The sequence below is a fragment of the Chiloscyllium plagiosum genome, chromosome 13 (assembly GCF_004010195.1).
Source record: "Chiloscyllium plagiosum isolate BGI_BamShark_2017 chromosome 13, ASM401019v2, whole genome shotgun sequence".
Taxonomy (NCBI): Eukaryota; Metazoa; Chordata; class Chondrichthyes; order Orectolobiformes; family Hemiscylliidae; genus Chiloscyllium; species Chiloscyllium plagiosum.
The window spans coordinates 66083550-66110019 of NC_057722.1; the positions used below are offsets into that span (position 1 = coordinate 66083550).

Sequence of the window (26470 nt, forward strand, 5' to 3'; positions counted from 1 at the left end):
GCAGATGACACCAAAATTGGAGGTGTAGTGGACAGCGAAGAGGATTACCTCAGATTACAACAGGATCTGGACCAGATGGGCCAATGGGCTGAGAAGTGGCAGATGGAGTTTAATTCAGATAAATGCAAGATGCTGCATTTTGGGAAAGCAAATCTTAGCAGGACTTTTACACTTAATGGTAAGGTCCTCAGGAGAGTTGCTGAACAAAGAGACCTTGGAGTGCAGCTTCATAGCTCCTTGAAAGTGGAGTCGCAGGTAGATAGAATAGTGAAGGTGGTGTTTGGTATGCTTTCCTTTATTGGTCAGAGTATTGAGTACAGGAGTTGGGATGTCATGTTGCGGCTGTACAGGACATTGGTTATGCCACTGTTGAATATTGCATGAAGTTCTGGTCTCCTCCCTATCAGAAAGATGTGAAACTTGAAAGGGTTCAGAAAAGATTTTCAAGGATGATGCCAGGGTTGGAGGATCTGAGCTACAGGGAGAGGCTGAACTGGCTGGGGCTGTTTTCCCTAGAGTGTTGGGGGCTGATGGGTGACCTTATAGAGTATTACAAAATTATGAGGGGCATGGATAGGATAAATAGACAAAGTCTTTTCCCTGGGGTCGGGGGGCCAGAACTAGAGGGCATAGGCTTGGGGTGAGAGGGGAAAGATATAAAAGAGACCTAAGGGGCAACTTTGTCACGCAGAGGGTGGTACGTGTATAGAATGAGCTGCCAGAGGATGTAGTGGAGGCTGGTACAATTGCAACATTTAAGAGACATTTGGATGGTTATATGAATAGGAAGGGTTTGGAGGGATATGGGCCGGGTGCTAGCAGGTGGGTCTAGATTGGGTTGGGATATCTGGTCAGCATGGACAGGTTGGACCGAAGGGTCTGTTTCCATGCTGTATATCTCTATGACTCTAAGACTCTATGTTGGTTTGGCTAAAGCTTTCCCTCTTTGTTAATTTAAAACAAAACAGTGAACCAATATCATCAACTCTTGAAATGTTCAGCCACTGAAATGGCCAACAGTACTTTTCAAGTTCAAATCCACTGAAGCGAATTTGACAGTTCAGTGAAATTTGAGAGAATTTAAAATAAGGGTTTTGTTGATGAATAAGACTATTCCAAAGATCACTGTGACATCAGAATAAGATCAGATTAACCTTAAGAAGCTGCATCTTCTGTCAGCAGGCCAATTCCTCTCCATCACTCTCTGAAAAGGCACCTTTGTCAATAGGCTATTTCCTCTCCATCACTCTCTACAATGCCACATCTCTCAATGGAACATTTCCACTCCATCAATCTCTCCAATGCCACCACTGGCAATGGGCTATTTCATCTCCAATGGCATCTCTGTGAATTGGCCATTTGCATTGTCACTCTCTCCAATGCCACCTTTGCCTCAGCAGAGTTTGGCTACTCCACACAAAGCCAGGAAATCAGCAGCTAACCAGATTGCCAGCTAACTGGATTGCCTACAGCAGTGGAGCTCAGTGGCCCCTCATGATGTTCAGAAACCATTCCCTCTCAGCCACTCAAATTGGCTCCATGAATATCTCCACAGATGCATTGTATCTCGCTTTCTAAAACCTGCTGGAGAAAACTGTAAAGAGATGACACTGTCAAAATTGTTAGTAAAATAAAGACCATGACCCATCTGGTTAATTTTCCACCATCTCTTTATAAAAGGTAATGGTGTTGTGACTTAACATAACAAGCAATCTCTATCAAACAGCATACATGGAGCCAGAGATGATATGGAGAGTTTTAGCTATCAGAGGTTCAAAGGCATCTTGTTCCTCTCAAGCAAGGTGAACTCATCTCATTCCATGCTTCAATTTGTTCATATACTGGATCCTGAGGTATTATTTTCAAAAGAAAATCTGTCTAATTTGCATTAAAATACAATAGTGTGCTGGCATATTGCAACATTCCAGCACCGTTTGGCATTCACACTGGATATCAATGGGAGAATAGTTTCCACTCTCTATCCACTAGCTTCTGATTCTGGCAAGCCACATCATTTCATTCAAGAAACCATCTTACCTTAGCATCAACTGTGATAGGGAAGTTTTCGGTCATATTTTGCAAAGTCATTTTGTGGTAGAGTTGATTAGGATCAGTTCTGTCTACAGATTTGGTTGTTGCCTGTGAAATAAAATACTTTGGTTTGAATATTCTTATTAGCTTATTTCAATTTATCACATGTTATTCTCATTTTCATCATAATTATGCAAAAATAGTACAAGTTATTCAGTGCCATGCCTGTGCCTTAGTTTGTTGCACTCTTGTCTTCAAATCAGACGTTTGCATGTTCAAGCCCCACTCCAGAAGTTGGAGAACATAATCTGATACTCCCAGTGCTAGATTGAGGACCCCATATTGGATTAGCCCAGGTTTGCTGAGGCAAAGATGGCATTGGGGAGAGTGAAAGAGTATAAATAGCTCATTGTAAGAAGTACCACTGGATAGAGTGATGCAGTGGAAATGGCCCATTGTCAGAGGCAGGATTGGACAGAATGATACAGTGGAAATGGCCCATTGTCAGAGGTGCCATTGGATAGAGTGGTGTAGTGGAAATGGCCCATTCTCAGAGGTACGATTGGATACAGTGATACAGTGGAAATGGCCCATTATCAGACGTATGATTGGATACAGTGATAAAGTGGAAATGGCCCATTGACAGAGGTGCCATTGGATAAAGTGACACAGTGGAAATAACCCGGTATCAGAGGTACGATTGGATAGAGTGATACAGTGGAAATGGCTCATTGTCAGAGATGTCATTGGATAGATTGATACAGTGGAAATGGCTCATTGTCAGAGGTGTCATTGGGTAGAGTGGTGTGGTGGAAGTGGCCCATTTTCAGAGCTGCCAAAACCAACACCACTCCCCCCTCCCCACTCCACCTCCCAATCCCCGCAACCTGCATTTACCATGGCTATATTTTTGGATTCATGTAGTGATATCATGAGTTATGTCAGCAGTGGGGTTGGCACAGAAGTCGGGACTTAATATGCTTGCCTCCAAGCTAAGTTTAAAGTTAATAAAAAATCCTGGCTAAATTGCAATTTGCACTTCACTGCTCCACTGAGCAGAGTAGGAGAGGATTGGAATTGTTCTGTTCACCACATGCAGGAAAACACAAGTACTGCTTTACAATCTGGCAATCAAAGCCAGTTGTTTGTAGGATTCTGATTGTAGTTGTTCCGGAACATGCAGTCTGCTGATTTTCATAAAGCAAGCAAGTTATCTGCTAAGTTAGCCTAGCATTACTAGATAAGAAGAAAATTAAAGCATAGCTTTTGCACACTTGGAATTTGGTGTTGTTACATAAATGTTTAACATCCTCAGGCCAAGTTCCACTATGGGCAGTTTAAAAAGGGACATTAACAACAAAAACCATTTTATTTTTCCAGCATATTTCACATAACGAAACTTCCTAAAGTGAGCAACTCATACAGAAAGAACTTTTGACAGCCAGCCAAAACAAAGGTAACTTTAGTACAGATGATAAAGAAAAGCAAATGATGCAGGCAGTGTTTACCAACAGAATTGTCAAGCTTAGGGGAGGAGTATGAGTCAAGAGGGAGAGGTTTTGTGCAGGAATTATGGAGTTTAGGGCCAAAGGAGACGAGGTCCTTGCCAATAATGATCCAGCGGTGAAATTTAGATATACACAGTTTACTGGCAAACTTATTTTAAACTAATTAACTGCATGGTAAAGAAATGGACAGAGCAATGTTATCTGAATTGAGTAAATGTATGCAAAGCTTAATCACTGGGGCACTGCAATGTAATATATTCCAGTAACACAAGACTGATGATGAGGACTGTTTCAAAGAAAACAATTTAATTTTATCTCCAAAGAATCCTGATGAAAGAGCAATTAATGTACGAATACTCAGCATCAGAATGAACACAGAGGGGTATAATTTTGACAGTGTGTCAGTGTAAAATGCTTGATAGTGAGTCAGGCACCTGTTGTACTTCTCTCCTTATTTTTATTTTCCGTGACCTTGAGCCAAATGGATGCCCACGAAATGTGGGACGAATTACAGAGCTTGCATGCGATAAGTGTGTTTAGAAAGCTCCTTTTTATAGTTTGGAGCTGTGAAGAAGAAACGAAAGTGTGCAGAATACATGGATCACAAACAGCCCATTTCTCTCCTTTTGCCTTTCTATCGAAAGCAGACTTTCAGGCAGTTTTACATTTCCAGTATCTTGGAGGCACACCAATGTTCCACACAAGCTTTGATTCTCAACACTGAAGGATTAACTTTACATAGCACACAAGCCAGTTCAGAGATAGCTGTAACATTTATCCTTCCAACCATAGTTAGTGAGATTCTATGGCTTAAAAGGGGCAGCATAAGCCAAATGCAACTCTCCTCCTCTTTAATGGCAACTTGCTTGGGTAGAGAAAGAAAAACTTGAATTTATATAGCCTTCGATAAACTCAGAACACTCCAAAGATTTTTTAAAAATCAGCTACTAAATTAAGGAGACAGTGGAGGTGCAATGGTAATAACACTGGGCAAGTAAGTCAGATGCCCAGGTTAATGCCCTGCAGACATGGGTTCAAATCCCTCCAGAGCAACAAAAAACAATTCTGAAAGAACTGCAGATGCTGGAAATCAGAAACAAAAACAGAAATTGCTGGAAAAGCTCAGCGGGTTTGGCAGCATCTGTGAAGAGAAATCAGAGTTAATATTTCGGGTCCAGTGACCCTTCCTCAAAACTAGTAACAGCTAGAAAAATGTTTCTTTTTTATGGAGAAGATAGGGTGGGCGAAGAGGGTAAGGAGTAAATGATAAGTGGAGATAGAGCTCGACGAGAGAGAAGAACAATTGGTCAGACAAAGGAACAGATGATAATCAGGCAAGGATGAATGTATAGCTATTACTGGGAACTGTTAGTGGCTAACAATGGGTTTTGTGTAATAGCAAACTATGTGGTACAAGGCCTGGTGTGTGGGGGTTGGGGTAGGACATGGAAGAAACTCAAACTGTAAAATTGTTGAACTCAATATTGAATATAGAAAGCTGTAGAGTTTCCAAGTAGAAAACGAGGTGCTGTTCTTCCAGCTTGGGCTGAGCTTCGCTGGAGCACCGCAACAAACCTGAGACCGAGATTTTCACCAGGGAATAAAGTAGTGTGTTGAAGTGACAGGCAACTGGAAGCTCATGGTCTTTTATTCAGACAGAACTTAGGTGTTCTGCGGAGCTACCTTATTGTAGAGAACATCGTAACTGATGGGAGTCACACTGTATTATTAGATTGAAACAAATCATGGCTGGATATTACACGACCCTACTGGGTGTGTATGTGGTGTAACGGCACACAAGACAGTTGAGTGGTTTGCTTAACCCCTCATCTAAAAAATAATTAAAGATTAACTAAAGTTGTTAGAATCCCATTTTATGCTGATAATGTACTTATTTGGCAACAATGGATAAGAGTGTACTTTGCATCTCTATTCATTATAGGGAAGTGTAGGTACAGAATTTAGGGAGGAGGACTATGAGATACAAATTACAATTGAAAGGTAGAAGGTATAAGTAGCTTTCGCAGGCTTCAAGTTCAATTCGACCCCAGGCCCTGATGAAATGAATCCAATAATCCTGTGGGAGGCAAGGAAGACGACTGCAGGGGCCCTGACATTAATTTTCTGATCTCTGGTCAGAGGAGAGGTGCCACTAATGTGGTGCCACTATTCAAAAGGGTGGTAGGGATGGATCAGGAAACTGTCAAGGAGAGTAAGCATGGCTTTGTCAGCGGGAGATCATGTTTGACAGGTTTGATTGATTTTGTCAGGGAGGTGAAAATGTGTTGCTGGAAAAGTGCAGCAGGTCAGGCAGCATCCAGGGAACAGGAGAATCGATGTTTCGGGCAGAAGCCCTTCTTCAGGAATGAGGAAAGTTTGTCCAGCAGGCTAAGATAAAAGGTAGGGAGGAGGGACTTGGGGGAGGGGCGTCGGAAATGTGATAGGTGGAAAGAGGTCAAGGTGAGGGTGATAGGTCAGACGGGAGTGGGGGCGGAGAGGTCGGGAAGAAGATTGCAGGTTAGGAAGGCGGTGCCTCCCTACCTTTTATCTTAGCCTGCTGGACAAACTTTCCTCATTCCTGAAGAAGGGCTTATGCCCGAAACGTCGATTCTCCTGTTCCTTGGATGCTGCCTGACCTGCTGCGCTTTTCCAGCAACACATTTTCAGCTCTGATCTCCAGCATCTGCAGACCTCACTTTCTCCCTTTGTCAGGGAGGTGACGAGTTGTGTAGATGAGGGTAGTGCAGTTCATGCAGTCTACATGGACTTCAGTAAGGCTTTTCCCATGGGTCACATGGCAGCATGGTCAAGAAGGTAAGAGCCCATGGGATCCAGAGCAGTTTGCAGGAAGCAGAGGTTGCTTTTGTGACTGGAAGCCCATGTTCAGTGGCCTATCACAGAGGTCATTGCTGGGTCCTTTGCCCTGAATATGTAAGTTAATAATCCAGACACGAATGTAGGAGGTTTGGTCAGTATGTTTGCAGAAGACACAGCGTTTAGTGGTGTGGCAAACATTGAGGAGGAAAGCCTTAGACTACAGGATGATGCAGATAGTTTGATCAGACTGGCAGAGTAGTGGCAAATGGAATTCAATCCAGGTACATGTGAGGTAAGGCATTTTTGGATATTTAACAAGGAAAGGGAGTACACATTAAATAGTAGGATCAATGAGGATTAGGGGAACTTGCCCTGCATATCTACACAGCCAAGAAGACAACATGAAAAATTGGATAAGGTGCTTAATAAGGCATATGGGAGACTTACCTTTATTATTTGAGGCAAGTTGAATACAAGAACAAGGGGTTATCATGGAACTGTACATATTACTTAGGGCACAGGTGAACTATACAAGGGGTGTGACTTCATTATAGATTGTGAAGAAGAGATTCACCAGGATGTTGCCTGGGCCTGCATGTTCCACCTATGAGGACAGATTAAATAGGCTGACACTTTTTCCTTGGAGGACAGAAAACTGCAGGGGGTTCTAACTGTGGTATCCAAAATTCGAGGGGCATAGATGAGGTAGATCAGAAGAAACTTTGCCCCTTAGTCAAAGGGTCAGTAACCAGACAGCATGGATTTCAGGTAAGGGGTTGGAAATTTAGATGTTATTTAAGGAAGATATTTTTCACCCACAGAGTGTTGGGCATCCAAACCTCAATGCCTGAAAAGGTGGTGGGGATCAGAACCATCACAGCTTTAAAACGAATACAGATGAACTCTTAAAAAATGTCATAGCATGGAAAGCTATGGCTGAAATGATGGAAAATGTGATGAGAATGGATGGGTACTTGATAATCAGAATGGGCTGAAAGACCTCCTTCCATTCTGTAAAACTCTATGACTTGTAGGTCCATAAGCTGCTTTAAAAGTTCTACATAACAAAGGCAGGAAAGTAGGTTGACACTTCATTTTGAGTGGGTGTCCTGTATTTATCGGGGTTGTGACCTCTTCCTTCTACACGGCCTGCTCAACAGAACATGACCTCCTCAACCCACTCTCTGGGCTCTAGGTTACCTTCCCCACCCTAAACTCCTGGTGCTCACCTTCTTGGGGTAGCCAGGATCTACAGTACGTCAGGGTTTTTCCTGCAGACTGAGCAGTGCCCATTATCGATCATTGATACAGCCTAGAGTGATAGAGCTGCCAACTAATCAAGTTAGTCAGCAGGTACCAAAGGCAGGACTTTTCCTACAAGTTGGCAACGCCGGCCATCCACAGCACAATCTGTCTGGTCTGTCAGTTGACTGCCCCTGGAATTGAAAACTAATCTTAGTCACAATGCTATCATAGACAGCTGAAAGAACTCACCAGGTTCACTAATCTCTTTAAGGGAAGGCTGCTATTCTTACCTGGTCTGGTCCATGTGTGACTCCAAGCCTACAGCAATGTGGTTGACTCTGAAGTGGCCCAGCAAGACACTGAGCTCAGTGATAATTAGGAATGGACAACAAATGCTAGCCTGGCCGGCAACACCCACATCCCAGGAGGCATTAAAATTAAATCACTGTTGAATTGTGTTTTCTGTGTTAAGGTAGGAAGACATATTGCACACAGCAGAATCCTCCAAGCAGATGATTGCATTTGAGTAATGTTGATTGCTGGATAATTATTAGTCAGGATGCTGGGAGGAACTCCCCAACACATCATCATTGAATCCCTACAGTGTGGAAACAGGCCCTTTGGCCCAACAAGTCCACAGCAAACCTCCGAAGAGTAACTCACCCAAACCCATTCCCCTACCCTATTGCTGTACATTTACTCCTGATTAATGCATCTATTCTTCACATCCCTGTAGGCATTTAGCATGGCTAAGTCACCTAGCCTGTACATGTTTGGATTGTGGTAGGAGACCAAAGCACCCAGAGGAAACCCAAGCAGACACAGGTAGAGCATGCAAGCTCTTGACAGACAGTTGCCCAAGGCTGGAATCGAAGCCAGCACTATGAGGCAGCAATGTTAACCACTGAGCCACCATGCTGCCCATACTTCTTGAAAGTAATGCTATAGAATCCATTACATCTTTCTGAGAAGGCAGAGTATAGTTGTGAGGATTGGTGTTGGGGTATGGGGGGGCATGTGGTGGTGTTGGGAGCACAGTTTAGTATTTCATCTGAAAGACAACACTTGTAGTACTGACATTTTCATGATGGCAACCTACAACTGGAGTGCCATAGGAATCAGTGCCAGGTCCATAATTACTTATAATATTTATTAATGACACGGATGATGGAAGTGAATGCATGTTTGCAAGGTTAGTGTACAGAGCGAATACAGAAAGGTTAATTGATGGGTTAAAAATAAACTAGGCAAACAGAATGTACTATGGGAAAATTATTATAAAAAGAATAGAAGAGCTGAATATTATTTAATTGGGGAAAAAGTGCAGAAAGCTATGGAAAAGAGGGGTGACATATTATAGTACATAAAACACAAAATGCTAACATTATGTTCAATGGGTAATAGGGAAGGTAAATGAAATGTTGATCTTTATTTCAAAGGGAACAGAGTTCAAAACTAGGGAGGTCTTGCTAAAAATATATAATGCATAGTCAGATCACAGCTGGAATACTGTGAACAGTTTTGGTTCCTTCATCAGAGGAAAGACATACTCACATTGAAGGCAGCCCAGAGAAGGCTTACTATGTTGATCCCATGAACAGAGTGATTTTCTTATAAGGAGATGTTGAGTATGTGGGCTTGAACTCTTTGAAGTTTAGAAGAATGACAGGACACTTTAATGAAACATAGGGAGCTTGGCAGGATAGATGTAAAACGTTGTTTCCCCTTTGTGGCCCAGGCAGTAAAGCCCATACTCCATAAAATAATAAAACAAAATTCTGAGCCAAGGATCACAAGTCAAAACTCAGTTTCCTCTTTCCAAGCTTGGATTTTATGACAGATAACAACACTACAACCTCAAATAACTGTCTTTTTTCAGTCAGAACACGCAGGATTTTTGTTCTGTATAGTCCAATTATTTTCAGTACCATGGAGTGAAATCAACTCACTATATCTTATCTGTATATGTGAGAAGCACATAAGGGGCAGTAAAAAGATAAAAGGACTTACATTAGCTAACTCCTTCTCGAACTCCAAAACCATATTCATATCATCTTCAATTTGGGTGCTATTTATAGTTAATCCTTTGTCCTTACGAACTAATGTAGCCACATTTCTCATAAACATCGAGTAAGCTTGACATGTCTGTAGGGAAATAAATAAATGGATACATAATAGTCTTGGAAAAAATCTAGATTCCAACCAGTTTTGTTAAAATAGCCAATAGTATAATTTTGCAGTCTTATTTTTCAGGCAAAAGGGACCCCAAGGCGAGCAGATCTCTATTTAAAGCTATGACCCTTCAGTTCTGATATCATCCTGCTATATCTTTTACACCTTCCCAATGCCTCTATATTCCTTTCATGATGTGGAAACCAGAATTGTACAGTGTGGTGCAAGCAGGATTTGACATAAGTTTTGACTAATCTTCTCTAGTTCTGAAATCTTATCTTCAGGGAATCATTTCCACCTTTTTGAAGAGGTGAAATTTGAATTCAGTAAAAAATCTGAAATTGGAAGCTAGTCTAAAGGTGTCCATTGTCCTAAAACCCCATCTAGTTCACTATTGATCTTTAGGGAAGGAAATCTGCCATCCTTACCTGGGTTTGATCAACATTTGACTCCAGAACTATAACAATATGGTTGACTCTAAACTACCTTCTGAAATTCTCTGAAGAGCTAGTTTAAAGGCAATCAGGAATGGGCAACAAATATTGAACATGACAGTGATGTTCCCATCCCACTCAAGACTTAAACAAAAGCTCTTCTGCTTTGTTTGCAATTCTTATGTCTTTATTAATCGGTGCTGATTTTAATAATAGGCAAATCTGTATCCCACAATCTTTTACACTTCCACACCATTTTATTTTGCAAGCCATGTGCATCTTACTCCATCTATTCTGTCAAAATGCAGCATTTATTATTGAACATATATTTACTCATTCAGCAAATGTATTAAGGTCTTGGATTTTATTGCTGCCTTCCTCAGTAATAACCAGTACCCCTTAGTTTGGTGTCATGTAAAAATGTTGATACTGTACTTCTGATTCTTGTGAGAGAAAGAAATAGGAGGCCATATTGACAAGGTGAGACGAGGCCAGTTAAGCTCTGATTATATCTCATCATTCCTTGGAAATACAGAACTTGAACTTTGTTAAAAAGAGAAAAATGCAAAGCTTTTCATCTTGCATGTATCATGACTGAGATGCAAGAAACAAAACTTTGAAAAGAAATATTAATTTAAATAGCATGAGAAGAGAGTGCTGATTGGTTGGACCGTGGTTAGTATGGTGATCCAGTTGGGTCCAATAACAACTGTCAATAATAATTTGCTGATTAACCTCAGAAATTGGAGCTAGGCTCTTGATTGGCCAGGGCATTGCCAAGGGGAGCAATGCAGAGCTTGGCAGTTTTACTGTTAATCCACTCATAGGATGTTGCTGGCTGGGCCAGGTTTTATTGCCTTCTCTACTTGCCTTTGAGAAGGTGGTAGCAAGATACCTTATTGAACTGCTCCATTCCATGCACTACAGGGAGAGCCATAATCCTGTTAGGGATGGAATTCCAGGTCCTGACCAAACAATTTATGCACAAACTCCTTTATGTGTGCCTTTTTCATTGACAATGGGTTATGAATATCGTCCAAGACTGCTTCTTTCAATTTTTTTCCCCTTCTGGTGGCAATTTGCCTTCTAAAGTCATTGCTTGCTGAATCCATATACCTTCTAAGCTGAACTTTTTTATTAAGGAGAAGCTTTAAGTGTCAGGGAATCAAGACAGGGAGATATATTTGTGATGATCTAACTAAATTGTGAAACAAACTCCTGAGTGGAAATAGACTTTATGACTTAGTCTCTCTATTTCTGCTCGTGACTCTAAAACCACATCATTTCAGATAGTTTGAAACAAAACCTCAAACACACTCAGATTCGAATAATGTGATCCAATGGAAACAGCTAACTAGCTGCAGATGTGGCTATGGTGACATTATATACTAACTTGGTTCAGAATGTTTTACATATTGGTAAATAAAATTCACTTGTGAATATCCACTTAAGATTTACCATCATCGACGAGCTAGGGAAGCAAATGCAGCCACAGTGATCAAAAAATGTTCACAAACCTGCTTTTCATCTGACCATGTCATTAAGATTGCTTAAAGTTCATCTGCACAAGAGCTGCATATATGAGTTTTGAGGAGACAGTCCAATACTTACTGTGTCTGTTGCTCATTTGTTTTGCTGGAAAATTAGACACATCTGGAGTCCCAATTACATGTCTTACGTATTGGAAAAGACCGCACTGGGAAAGGTAGCAGCCTTGGCTAAAAGCGAACATGGAATCTTTGAAGTCATAAGATAATTTACACTCTAGGGATGATGCTGTAGAGAAAATGCAAGACCCCTTCAAAAAGAGAGACCTATGGAATTGCTCCCTGGACCTGCTTTGTTAGAATACGACACTATGCTTACCATCGTGGTTATTGCTGCCTGTCAACAATCAAAGAATGAAGGACCACTTCAAAATTGGCAAATATCTGCACTGCCTATGAACTTATGCATCCTAATTACTGAGCATTATCATCAGCAAAAACTTAGTGATAAGAGGAAACAGAGTCAAATACTAGCAGCATTATTACTAAAAGAAATTGCTTAACCTTCTCTAGGAACCATATCATTTGAAAGATTAAATAACCTCATCAGGCACTGAATCAGGTGCCTATATAGTTTCAGATAGCAAAAAGCACAGAAAAGAAAGAACATGGACCATTCCTCTGAGTACTGCAGAAGGTTGTTCGTCTCTGACTGCAAAATGATGAACATGTAATATAGACTGATGCCCTACTGTAGCGCTGCATTGCTGGAGGTGCCAAATGTTGATTTACTCTGTTTCTATCTGTCCTCTCAGGTGAATGTAAAATATGGAGAAAGTGAGCACTGCAGATGCTGGAAATCAGAGTAAAAGAGTGTGGTGCTGGAAAACCACGACCAGTCAGGCAGCATCTGAGGAACAAAAAAGAATTGATGTTGCTAGCATAAGCTTTTCATCAGGATTCTGATGAAGCGCTTATGCTTAAAACATCGATTCTTCTAGTCCTCGGATGCTGCTTGCTCGGCTGTGCTTTTCCAGCACCACACTCTTCGACACTGAATGCAAAATATCCCATGCCATGGTTTGAAGAAGAGCAGAAGGTATGTCCAACAATTATCAGCCAATCAAATCACTGAAACAGATTATTATCCACTGTTACACAGTTATTTGGGGAATGTGTTGTGTTTTAACTGACAAATTGAAAGATAGAAACTTGGAGCAGGAGTGGGCTATTTGGCCCTTCAAGCCTGGTCTATCATTCAATATAATTATGGCTGATCCTTTCCCTCAATGCCATGTTCCTGCTTTCTCCCTACATCCCTTAAAACCTTTAATATCTAAAAATGTACCAAACTCTTCTTGAATATAGTCAGCAACTTGCCCTCCACGTTGAGACTCCTGTGGTTGAGACTTCCATTGGTTCACTACTCTTTGAGTGAAGAACATTTTCCTCACCTCAGTCCTAAAAGGACCATTCCATAGCCTGGGATTGTGATCCCTGGTTCTAGACTCCTCAACTAGGGAAAACTTCCTTTGTTGCACCTAGTCTGTCCAGCTCTTATAGAATTTCATCTGTTCAGATCCCCTCATATCCTTTTAAACTCCAGTGAATATAGTCACAATCGAACCAATGTCACTTCAGGGGATTCTACTTCCTACCTCAGTAGATAATCTGATATTGCACTCTGTCCACAGTGGATATATTCTTTCTTAGATAAGGAGACCAAAATGGAATGTAATATTATTCCAGGTGTGGTCTCACCAAAGTCCTGCGTAACTGCAGCAAGACACTCCTACTCAAATCCACTGGCAATAAAACCCAAAATGCCATTTGTTCTCCTGATTACATGTTATATTTGCCTGTTTGCTTTCATTGATTAGTGTACAAGGACACCCAGATCGCCTTGTACATTCATATTTCACAAATATCACTATATGACATAATATTCTTCACAGTGAACTGTATAACTTCATATTTAACCAGAATGTATTGCATCTGTCATGTGTTTTTCCACTCACTCAACTTGTCAAAATCACCTTGAAGCCTCATTGCATTCTCCTTACAACTTACTATCTTGCCCAAACTTGGAAATGTTGTATTTGATTCCTTTATCCAGGTTATTTACATACACTGTGAATAGCTGGAGCTCAAGCACTGATTCTTGAGTACCCACTAGTCACTGACTATCTCCTGCAAAAAGACCACTTTATTCCCTCTGTTTCCTGTCTCAACCAATTTTCAATCCATGCCAATGTACTATCCCTAATCTCATGTCCTTTAAGTTTGGCCACTAACCTCTTATGTGGGATTTTATTAAACCTCTTTTGAAAATCCACATCCATCACATCCACTGGTTTTCCTTTACCTATTTTACGAGTTACATCCTCAAAAAAACTCCAGTGGATTTGTTCAATTCTGCGAATGCTTTATGAATGTTTTGCTGTCACATCTTTTATAATTCACTGCAACATTTTTCCATTACTGATGTTAGGCTGACTGGACTATAATTATCTTTTTTGTCTCTCCATCTTCTCCCCACCCGCCAAATAAATAATACGGTTACATTTGCAATACAGAATAACCTCAGTTATCCAAACATCAATTATCCAAATTCCAGATTGTTGGAACAATATCTCAAGGTCCTGTAAATGCTTCCTTTGTTTGTGATCAGATCAGCTATCTGAACAATCAGTTATCCGAACAAAATACTCCCTGCCCAACTTGGTTTGGATAATTGAGGCTGTTCTGTAGTGGTGTTTATCCACCTGTACCACAACAGTGATTTCAGTTGCAACAATACACCAGTGTTTGGAAAATGCTTTAGGATATTCTGTGTTTTGTGATAAGTGCTGTATAAATGCAAAATATTTTTCTATTGCCCTCTTAATATTTCCAACAGTGCGACAGTATCAATGACTCCTACGTGATTGAAGTATAAGCACAACTGATCTATGCTCAGGCATCCCTGACAAAGCATGCGGCAAGTTTCATGATAACAAGGCAAATGGTCAACCTGTCCATTTCTCTAGTGGGTTTGGTTGCCTGCACATCTTTGACTAGTGTCGTGGAACCAAGATGAAACAACTGAACAGGTGCACTTGGGTCAAGCCCAGATGAGAAGTGTCACTTCTTATCGTGTGGAGGTATCTTCATAGATGAAGAAAGAAAAGCTGCTGAGATCATATAAACTACGACCCAACTTACCATGATGTCACCTTTTCCCTTCACTATCCATCAGGGTACAGTTGTTTCAAGAGAAATTTTGAACTTGGAAAAAAGAAATCTGCAAATGAAAGTGCTTTTGCTGTGTGGTTTTGCACTCACATCCATCAGTTTGGGTTCAAGATAGACTGGTTCAGGAGAAGGAAAGGTCAAGAGCTGTCTTCACGCTCAGGCTTCCTTATAACATGAATAATTACAGGTTAAAACTAAATTCTTCAATACATGATATTCCAGGCTCTAATCTTACTGCTACATTACTGAAAGCCTACCCCAAAAACTCTACCACTTAATGCTAATTGGTCTATCTCATATGCTTCTCTGCAATTTCTTTTACCTTTTTCAATTCTGCCCACACTGTGCTATTTATGCCGAGTGAGGAGCAGTTCTATGACATAACTGCAAGGTTTATCCGTGGCTATGAAGTCTTTACTCAACAAAAGTATTTCTTTTCTCCCCAATAGAAAAGAAAATTATGCTTGGTTTTTAATTAGTGGTCAAAGGCAGGGGTCTCTTTTCAGGCAATGTCAGATTTGACTTTCTGAACTATTTTCCAATACCACTAACTTTATTTAGGGAACAGTTTGGCTCAGTTGGGAGTACTCGCTGCTCTAAGTCAGAACTTAGAAGAAGAATGAAGAGCTAAGGCCAGAATTTTCACTAACAGGTTGAAAGAACAGAGTCAGGACAATTCACAGCTCAGCAAACATGATCTGGTAAAAAGTGCCCCAGAAGTTGGGGTTTTCATTTGGGGCTGGTAGGGGTGAAGGGGCTATGGTTTAGTGGAAGGGGAGTTGATCCAGGTTATTCAGAAACTGTGGAAGTTGGACTGCAAATAGTGCAGTAGCTTCTGTTTGAGGTGGTGGACTGGGTGGAAGGCCTGCCTTGGTGCACCTGGCCATGTATATAGCAAAAAAGTCAAAACTGTAAATAAAAACTGAGCCCTCCCATCTCCTCATTCGTTCTTCATGCTGCCTGTGCTCCATTTATGCCAAGCACTGTCACCTTTTTCTCTCCACTCAGCTCGCTTGGCCCCTCTACCTGATGCCTGTGTACCCATCCACGTAGCAACTCAAACTTTCACGTCAACCTACACACCTGTAACCAGTAACCAGTAACCATGGCCCTTATGCTAATTTATTAGCAACTCAGACAATATTAACAGGTTAACAACTGCATCCTTTAGTCCGAGTTTTTCCAGCACCACATTTTTCAACTCTGCCAACTCACCCTGTATCTAGCACTGGTAAGATTTAGGACACACGATGAGACAACTTCTTAATTGTCCTTTAACAATGCATTGTTTCATAACAGACCCTCCATTTATAAAAACTCATTTGTTAAATATAACTGCATTTAAATTCTTTTAAAAACAAACATCTTGAGCTGCCAAATTACAAAATGACGAGCATCGTGATTTTCAAAAGCCTGTGTGATGTTAGGCATCCAGGCCATATGTTCAAAGGAGCAGCAGATCATGTTAAACAGCATATCACTTTGGCTGTTTGCAACAAGTCAGGTACTGACTATACTCAGCCAGCTAGCACTTGCAAAACTTGCAACACCATGTCCAATATTTGATGTGATTTTGCAATGGTCCACCATCTGCTACATTATGCTGAGTGCATGAAGAATTATGCTGAGAATCAACTTACAGTTGTCAACTAGGATCACAGGGAGAAAGTGAGGACTGCAAATGCTGGAGTACCAGAGTTGAAAAATGTGGTGCTGGAAAAACACAGCAGGCCAGGCAGCATCCGAGGAACAGGAGATTCCTGAAGAAGGGCTTATGCCTGAAACGTCGATTCTCCTGCTCCTCAGATGCTGCCTGGCTGCTGTGTTTTTCCAGCACCACATTTTTCAACTCAACTCGGATCACTGTATCACTTACACATACTGGAAGTTACATATATTAATAAATAGGCTTCTTTGTAGACAGAAAGAACATGTACACACACTGTGCCTGTATACATGTAACAAAATAGGTGACAACCATTTTCCAATTCATTTGTCATGGAATCAGAACCATCAGAGTCATTCTGCCTTCTACAGAATTTAAACAAGGTTTGTGAATTAGCTGTCAGTCACCGCTAACTGATGCATTCTCCATGGCAATGCTTCTGCCAGTCAGAATACACTTGCCAACTAATGAGCACTTCCCCTCAATTGTTAAATCCCTTCACAATATCTTTTCTTACAAAATTGTTCTGATGACTGCAAGACAAAAAGCTTCAATAGAACTTTTTTTCAGCAATACTCACGCTCCGTACTACCGAATGACAATCGTACCGAATGGTGGAGCAGACCTGAGGTACCATACGTCCTAATCTTGTTCTTATTTCTTGTATTATTACGCATAGGTTACGTACACCCCAATTTGCTTTAACCTTGGGTCAAGAAGTCCCATCTGTGTTCACGGTGGTTAGCACTGCTGCCTCACAGCGCCAGACCCCCGGGTTCAATTCCCGCCTCAGGCGACTGACTGTGTGGAGTTTGCACATTCTCCCCGTGTCTGTGTGAGTTTTCTCCGGGTGCTCCGGTTTCCTCCCACAGTCCAAAAATGTGCAGGTCAGGTGAATTGGCCATGCTAAATTGCCTGTAGTGTTAGGTAGGGGGTAAATGTAGGGGTATGGGTGGGTTGCGCTTCGGCGGGTCAGCGTGGACTTGTTGGGCCAAAGGGCCTACTTCCACACTGTACGTAATCTAATCTAATCTAAGGATTTCACTTTCCTAGCCATCTCATTTTCAACTTGTGGACACTCATAATATGAACGCTGCCACAGTGAAACAACTGTCTTAATTGCCTTGGTAGCTTCAATACCAAGGATGAACTTGTTCACAGGTATAGCTGGAAAGTGCATCTATGTAACCCATTATCAGCTTTTATTGGGATCAAAGGTGACCATTATTTAAAGGCCTGAAGCACCCAGAGGAAAGTCACATTGACATGTGGAGAATGTGCGCACTCCACACAGAAAGTACTATTCAGTCTTCAGGACCATTGCCAGGATGTTATCTGGACCATAGCATTTGAGTACCCAGTGTCTCCAGACATTTCTTGACATCATGTGAAGCAAGTCAAATTAGCTGAAGACTGGGATTGCTGGAGAGGCTGAGATCTCTACGGCACGCTGGTTGAAGGTGGACAAATACATCAGCCTTGTCTTTTAAACTTTTGAGCGGCGTCTTCTATTGCTGAGGATGGGGATATTTGTGGAGCATGAACATCGGCACTAAGCATTTTTACTGAATAGGATGTGATGGAAATTCCATGCAACTCTTTCTAGATCCCCAAATGAAGAGGCCCACTTTTCGGAGAGAGGGAACGACTGTTGCTCCCTATGGAAAGTTACTGAATTGAATCAGCATCTTTGAGACACATAGGGAGTGGGGAGTTAGATATTGGACATATGTGAGTGAGAAGTTAAAATAATTTCAACAAACATACAAAATTGGAGCAGGAGTAGCCTATTCTATGTCCATAAGGTAACAATTTGCAAATGATTAAGAAGTTATGAAAAAGAGTCATGCTAGACTCGAATTGTTAACTCTGTTTCTCTCTCCAAAGGATGCTGCCAGACCTGCTGAATTTCTCTACAATTTTCTGTATTTGCTTTAGAAAATTATGTAATCTGGCTGAAATTGTTGGCCATTTATATTTTAACATAGTCACTCTTTGCTTTTGATGGCCTGAGGTTACATACTGAATTTACTGTGGTATTATTAAGTTAAATGCTTTCCCAGTAATAAAACCCATATCAATGTGTAATACCGGCCACATTCACAATCTAATGCCTTGCTAAGTTTAAAGCCCAAACATCCTAACATCTGCAAAAAGAGAACAAATGATCTCCTGTAATTGCATTCATTAAAATGGATTCACAGGCTTGTGATCAACAAAGACTGTCAACTTAGTTTCAAGGAATAAAGATCCATATGGTAAGTCTGTGCCTTTTTATAAAAATCAAAGTTGGTTCCAAATTTAACAGCTATAGCTTGGAGCAGAAGTTGGCTTGATGAGAATAAACATTGAAAATGTTGGCCAGAGTTTTACAGTAACTGCCCACCCCACCCAGCAAAGAGTGGAAGAGGAGGTAGATTAGTTAAGAGATAAAGGTGGGGGTGCCATAACATTAATGCTATCCCCATTGCCTACTCACCATTTCCTGTCCCCACAGTGATATTAACAGCAGGGATCTCTCACTTCTGGGCCAACTGAGACCCAGAAGCAGCTAAGTAATAGGACATCCTCCACCACCACTGGATTTTACCTACAGCAAGGAAGCTGAATCCTGGTACACTGGAGGCTGAGCAAAGGGTGTTGTTTCCTTTTCATCACAAGCTCTCCACCACCACACCCTGCATTCTCCTTTCATCCCAGCCCACTGGATAGAGTGGGAACATAAACTAGGAGCACAGTGAGACATTTGGCTCCACGAGCCTGCACTGCCATTCAATCAGATCACTGTCGATCTGTTCATGTCATGAATGTTCCATTCCCAACTAACCCTTGATTTCCCTGCCCAACAAGAATGTATCCACCCCCACTTCAAGAAAAATTAATGATTGCTCCACCCACTTTCCCCTTCCTCTGCCTTCAAAGGGAGAAATCTACAAAGTTGCAAAACCCCCTGGGAAAATTATTTTCCTCACCTTTGTCTTAAAACTTAGACTATATCTTTTAAATCATGTCCCTTAGCTCTGGTCTTAACCACAGAAGGAAGCATCCATTCTAGATCCCAATTGTCAACATCTTCTACGATCTTACGTTCTTCAATCAATTCACCCCTCACTCTTCTAAACAATCCCAGTCTGTCCAATCCTTGCTCATAAGACATTCTGCTCATTCATGGTATCAATCTGGTAAACAACATCCAAATCCATGTACTTATATACTTCCTGAGAGGAGACCAAACCTGCAAACAGTGCACCAGATATTTTCTCACCAAATGCCTTGTATAACTGAAGCTTAACATTCTACTTTTATGTACAATTCAGTTGTAATAAAGGGTTGAATTCCAGCAGCCTTCTTGATAATTTGCTGCACTTGCATGCCAGCTTTTAGTGACTCAAGCACTACAATACCTTTCCACTTTACAATTCTGCAGTCATTGTTCATTTTGGCAAGAACAATCTCACATTTTTGCACACTACACTCCAACTGCCAACCTATTGCTGTCTGCAGCCTCCAGATAGAGTCATAGAGATGTACAGCACAAAAACAGACCCTTCAGTCCAACCCGTCCATGCCGACCAGATATCATAACCCAATCCAGTCCCACCTGTTGGCTCCTGGCCTATATCCATCCAAACCCTTCCTATTCATATACCCATCCAAATGCCTCTTAAATGTTGCAATTGTACCAGCCTCCACCACTTCCTCTGGCAGCTCATTCCATACTCGTACCACCCTCTGTGAAAAAGTTGCTCCTTAGGTCCCTTTTATACCTTTCCCCTCTCACCTTAAACCTATGCCCTCTAGTTCTCAACTCCCTGAACCCAGGGAAAATACTTTGCCTATTTACCCTATCCATGTCCGTCAATTTTGTAAACCTCTAAGGTCATCCCTCAGCCTCCCAAGCGCCAGGGAAAAAAACCCAGCCTGTTCAGCCTCTCCCTATAGCTCAAATCCTCCAACCTTGGCAACATCCTTTTCAATCTTTTCTGAACCCTTTCAAGTTTCATAACATTTTTCCGATAGGAAGGAGACCAGAATTGCATACAATATTCCAACAGTGGCGTAACCAATGTCCTGTACAGCTGCCACATGACCTCCCAACTCTTGTACTCAATACTCTGACCAATAAAGGAAAGCATACCAAACACCTTCTTCACCATCCTATCTATCTGCAATTCCACTTTCAAGGAGCTATGAATCTGCACTCCAAAGGTCTCTTTGTTCAGCAACTCTCCCGAGGACCTTACCATTAACTGTAAAAGTCCTGCTAAGATTTGCTTTCCCAAAATGCAGCACCTCACATTTATCTGAATTAAACTCCATCTGCCACTTCTCAGCCCATTGGCCCATCTGGTCCAGATCCTGTTGTAATCTGAGGTAACCCTCTTCACTGTCCACTACAGCTCAAATTTTGGTGTCATCTGCAAACTTACTAACTGTACCTCTTAAGCTCACATCCAAATCATTTATGTAAATGACAAAAAGCCGAGGACCCAGCATCGATCCTTGTGGAACTCCATTGGTCACAGGCCTCCAGTCTGAAAAACAACCCTCCACCACCACCACCACCCTCTGTCTTCTACCTTTGAGCCAGTTCTGTATCCAAATGGCTAGTTCTCCCTGCATTCCATGAGATCTAACCTTGCTAATCAGTCTCCCATGGGGAACCTTGTTGAACGTCTTACTGATGTCCATATAGATCACATTTACTGCTCTGCCCGCATCAATCCTCTTTGTTACTTCTTCAAAAAACTCAATCAAGTTTGTGAGGCATGATTTCCCACGCACAAAGCCATGTTGACTATCCCTAATCAGTCCTTGCCTTTCCAAATACATGTACATCCTGTCCCTCAGGATTCCCTCCAACAACTTGCCCACCACCGAGGTCAGTGTCACTGGTCTATAGTTCCCTGGCTTGTCCATACCACCCTTCTTCAACAGTGGCACCATGTTTGCCAACCTCCAGTCTTCTGGCACCTCACCTGTGACTATTGATGATACAAATATCTCAGCAAGAGGCCCAGCAATCACTTCCCTAGCTTCCCACAGAGTTCTAGGCCACACCTGATCAGGTCCTGGGGATTTATCCACCTTTATGCGTTCCAAGACATCCAGCACTTCCTCCTCTGTAATCTGGATATTTTGCAAGATGTCATCATCTATTTCCCGACAGTCTATATCTTCCATATCTTTTTCCACGGTCAATACTGATGCAAAATACTCATTTCATATCTCCCCCATTTTCTGCGACTCCACACAAAGGCAATAAGAAGAAACAGAAATAAGAGAAGCTGTTAAGGTTGACCATTGTACCTCTGGGCCAGTAGGCCAGAGTTGAAGTCCCCCCTATCCCAGTCATGTGTCTGAACAGATTGGTTAAAAATATCTTAAGGTTGGCGCTTAAGGTACCTGCAATTCTAATACTGACATTCTCATCCTCAAAAGGCAATAGAAATGTTTTCTTTCAGGTAGAGGTGGATAGATTCTTCAAAAGCAAGGGATTCAAATGTTTACAGCATTAGTGGGATTGTGGAGTAAATAGATCAGTCATGATCTTATTGAAGGGCAGAGCAATTTTGAGGGATAGAACAGCCTACTCCTGCTCCTAATTTATATAAGTCCATAATCTTTCAAAAACTAAACACGGCATCAACTGTTTTATTAAGTTTTCTCAGTGAAAAATTAATCAGATAATCTTGAGAAGGTTGATGTGTCTGAAGACTTAGCCTCTATACAATTAGGTCTCAGTGTGACCAAGGTGGTGAGATATGATTTGCGATACTGGCTGTTAAGTGTGTTTGATTCTAGCTTCTTGGAATACAGAACATAAGAGGCCAGTCAGCCCACCATCTCTCTGCCCAGTCTTTCAAGATGCAAACCCATTCATTGAACTTTACTTCTCTTTTCCGCATTACACACAGTCCAATTTCTTTGTAAAATTACCTCCAACTCTGTTCCCACCACCATTTTCAGGCACTGCATTCCAAATCAAAACACCACAAAGCAAATTCCCCTCTTATCTCTCTAAATTTATCTCATTATTAATTGATCAATTATCTTAATTCTTGCCAAAGGAAACAGTTGCTTCTTATTTATTCTATCAAACATCTCCCTAACCTAATGTATGATTCATGTTATACTCTATATTCAAGATTTAAAACCACTTGAAACATAATTACAAATTACATACCTCCTTATAAGCACCAGTGCATTCAAAGTAATCCCGGGAAGGCAAGCCTAGGTGGGGTTGATCAATCTGTTAATTCACCAAAAGTTAAAATACATTTAATGTTACATCGATTGCAAATTTTTGACATCTAATCTTGACCTAGACATCAATGAAAAAGTAATATTGTTTTAACAATATGTGCTGCTGGCAATGTGTGAATTGGCCTGGTCAGGGAATTAGGAATTAAGCAATGAATCTCCAGAACCTGCTGGTAGAATTATAGATCCCTCCCCCCCTCCCACACCTCTTCTTTTAATTTCAACAACGATCCATTCAATCCTCATCTATTTTAGTTTTCCTCCTTACAGTCTGTAATGAGGACACATCATTTACAAAATCTACCCCAGCGTGACTTTTTCAATCAGGCAAAAAAAAATTTGAAATGTGCATGCTATGGATAAAAGTTATATTTTGCAAAAGAATGCATCAAAATGGCAGTTTTGCAAAAGAGAATTTTCTCAAAGTCACATACATGGATTATGTAAACATTGGAGTTCTTGTCATCTGTCCCAACAAAAAAGTCTATGATGACACGCTTTCCAAATCTGGCAGTCAATGTTGACAGGACAGTCTCAAGTGTCCAATTTTTACCTAGGAGAAAGCAAATACAAAACAGGATGACAAACTGGAAAACTTTTATTTCAAAGAATATTCCCTTGTCCAATGCAAAATGAAAAATCCTTCAGCAGGTTGTAGGAGGTTCGCAGGCCAGGACTTTACATCAGCCTGTGTGTCAACAATCAATGTTGTACCCATCTGTAACACTTTCCCCCGAGAAGATTTTAATTTTCTTTGAAAGGCACTCAAGTACTTGGCAATTTTATGACCTTAATCTGTGTATGAATTGCAAGCAGGCGTAGATCATTTCACCCCTCAAACCTGCATCACCATTCAATCATGGTTCATCGGATTACTCTACGTTCCCTCTTATCTACGATAATCTAACTTCATTTATCAAAAATCTATCCAGTTGTGCCTTAAAAATACCAAAGACTCTGCTTCCACCATCTTTTCAGGAAGAGAGTTCCACAGACACATGACCCTTTGGAAAGCTTCCCCTAATCTGTGTTAAATTGGCAAACCCGAGTATTGCAACAGTGATCCATGACTTTAACTTCATCCACAAGAGGAAATGTCTTCTCCACATCCACCTTGTCAAGACCCCTCAGGATTGCATCTATTTTAATCAAACCATTTAATCAAATCTTAGAACAGAGAAATCTGAGAGGGGATCTGATTAAATTGTAATAGATTATGAGGGGCATGGACAAGGTGGCTAGGAAACAGCTTTCTGAGGTTGGAGGTTGAATAACAAGGAATCACAACTTTAATGTGAAAGGTAGGGGGTTTAGAGGGGTTTTGAGGAAAACGTTTTCACCAGCACATTCATTCCACACAATTGCAAGGCTGTGACCATCTCCAAATAGAGACAATCTAACCACTGTCCCTTGAAATTTGATGGTGATGCCAATACCGAATCGCCCATTGTCAACGTTCTTGAGTTACAATTGATCAAAAACTCAACTGGACTCACCATATAAATAATGACTACAAGACCAGCTCAGAGCCTGGGAATACCATGACGAGTAAATCGCCTCCTGACTCCCCAAATCCTGTCTACCATCTGCAAGGCACAAGTCAGGAGTGTGACGGAATACCATCCACTTGCCTGGATGGGTGCAGCTCCAACAATACTCAAGAAACATGATACCATCCAGGGCTAAGTAGCCCACTTGATTGGCTCCACATCTACAAACATCCGCTCCCTCCACCGCTGACTCTCAGGAGCAGCTGTGTGTACTATCTACAAGATGCACTTCATCAAAGCTCCTCAGACAGCACCTTCCAAACCCACAACCACCTCCACCTGGAAGGACAGGGTAGTAGGTGCAAGTGTCCCTCCAAAGCACTTACCATCCTGACTTTAGAAATATGTTGCCATTCCTTTGCTGTCACTGAGTCAAAATTCTGGAACTCACTCTCTAATGGCATTATTTGTCAACCTACAGCACATGTATTGCATCTCGCCTTCACCTTCTCAAGGGCAACTAGGAATTGGCAATAAATGATGTCCTCCCAGTGATGCCCATGTTCCACAAGTGAATTAAAAGATAAACCCAGAGGGTGCTAGGAATCTGGACTGCACTACCTGGGAGAGGCAGGAAATCAAACAGCCTTTAATTTGTGTTTGGATGAGCACGTGAAATGTCATCACATTCAAGGCAATGGGCCAAGTGCTGGAAAGTAGGAGGAGGGTGGATTTGGAGTCCTTTTTGGAAAAAACTCAGCAGGTCTGGCAGCATCTGTTGAGAGAAATCAGAATTAATGTTTTTGGACCAATGACACTTCAGTGCTGAGTTTCTGCTTTTGTTTCTGATTTCCAGCTTCCATAATTCTTTTGGATTTTTAGAGTAGGCTTTTGTTGTACAGACTCAATGGGCTGAAGGCCCTTATCCATACTGATTGATTCTATAATTATAAGTCATCTTCTCTAAACTCCAGTGGACATAAGTTTTCACTGTCCAATCATTCTTCAAAAGGCAATGCATCCATTCCAGGTAGTTTGGTAAACCATCTCTGAACAGCTGCCAATGCACTGGCATCCTTTCCCAAACATTTGGGTGAAGAGTTGGGGGAATTTGGTTGAGGACTGGACATTAATTCTGCTTTAAGTTACTAACTGGGCCATTCACAGCTATTGGTCTACATCATTAAGATCTTAACAACATGCTGTTACTTTTTATGTATCCAGATTCCCTGGTGTCTTTTCCCTGTTATTCCATTGAAAATCTTAGCTTCCAAGCACTAAGCAGCCTCCACCTATTACCTCACACTTTGCAATGGCCACCTTAGTTTCCCATTGATTTGTGTGGTCTGAAACCTTTTGAAGCCTTTCTATGCATTGGTGCAGTTCTCCACATTATTATATGGCCTTCAGTGTTAGCATTGTCTACATACTTGGATGCCACATCTTCAATTTTAGAATCCAGATTAATTATGCACACAGCAAACTATAATGATTCCATCAGAGAGCAGCAATTAATGGACTTGCAAAACTGGCATGAACACATTGTTTAATGCATGACAGTGATGGAGACACAGTGGTTCAGTGGTTAGCAATATTACCTCACAGCACCAGGGACCCAGATTCGATTCCAGCCTTAGGTGACTATGTGCAGACGTTCTCTCCATGTCCCCATGGGCTTCCTCCAGGTGGTCCAGTTTCCTCCCACAGTCCAAATATTTACAGGTTAAGTGAATTGGCTATGTTAAATTGCCCCCTCGTGTTCAGGATTGCGCAGGTGGGGTGGATTAGCCATGGTAAATGTGGGATTACGGGGATAAACTCAGGGACGGTGTCGGAATAGTTTGCTTTTCAGAGGGTTAGTGCAGGCTCAATGGGCCACATTGGCTTTTTGCGCACTGTAGGAGGAACCTGTGCTGTTCAACTTAACCAGTGGACTTTCCTTTCTTCAACTTAACAATTTGAATGAAATGCAAAAGTGCATCAAGCATTATAAAACCATGTTCTGATCTTACTGTAATTCTCGTCCCAGTTGTCTATTGCGACTGGCCAATCGAGTATACCGGTCATCATGCTAATTAGTGGTGTCCCACCTTTGCTTTCAATGGCAGCTGAAGTAAAAATA

At 41.4% G+C, this 26470-nt stretch overlaps 1 protein-coding gene across 4 annotated transcripts in view; it reads right to left on the reverse strand.

The window, feature by feature from the left end:
* LOC122556163 (neprilysin-like) overlaps positions 1–26470 on the reverse strand; it is a 174924-nt gene that overhangs the window by 62507 nt on the left and 85947 nt on the right. For all 4 annotated transcript variants that reach the window (XM_043702673.1, XM_043702676.1, XM_043702674.1 and 1 more), the window contains exons 6-10: positions 26361–26456; positions 23293–23411; positions 22782–22847; positions 9612–9746; positions 2038–2139 (exon numbers count right to left, since the gene is read on the reverse strand). In XM_043702673.1, coding sequence (XP_043558608.1) covers positions 2038–2139; positions 9612–9746; positions 22782–22847; positions 23293–23411; positions 26361–26456 — 518 coding nt within the window. The remainder of the gene's footprint in view (positions 1–2037; positions 2140–9611; positions 9747–22781; positions 22848–23292; positions 23412–26360; positions 26457–26470) is intronic.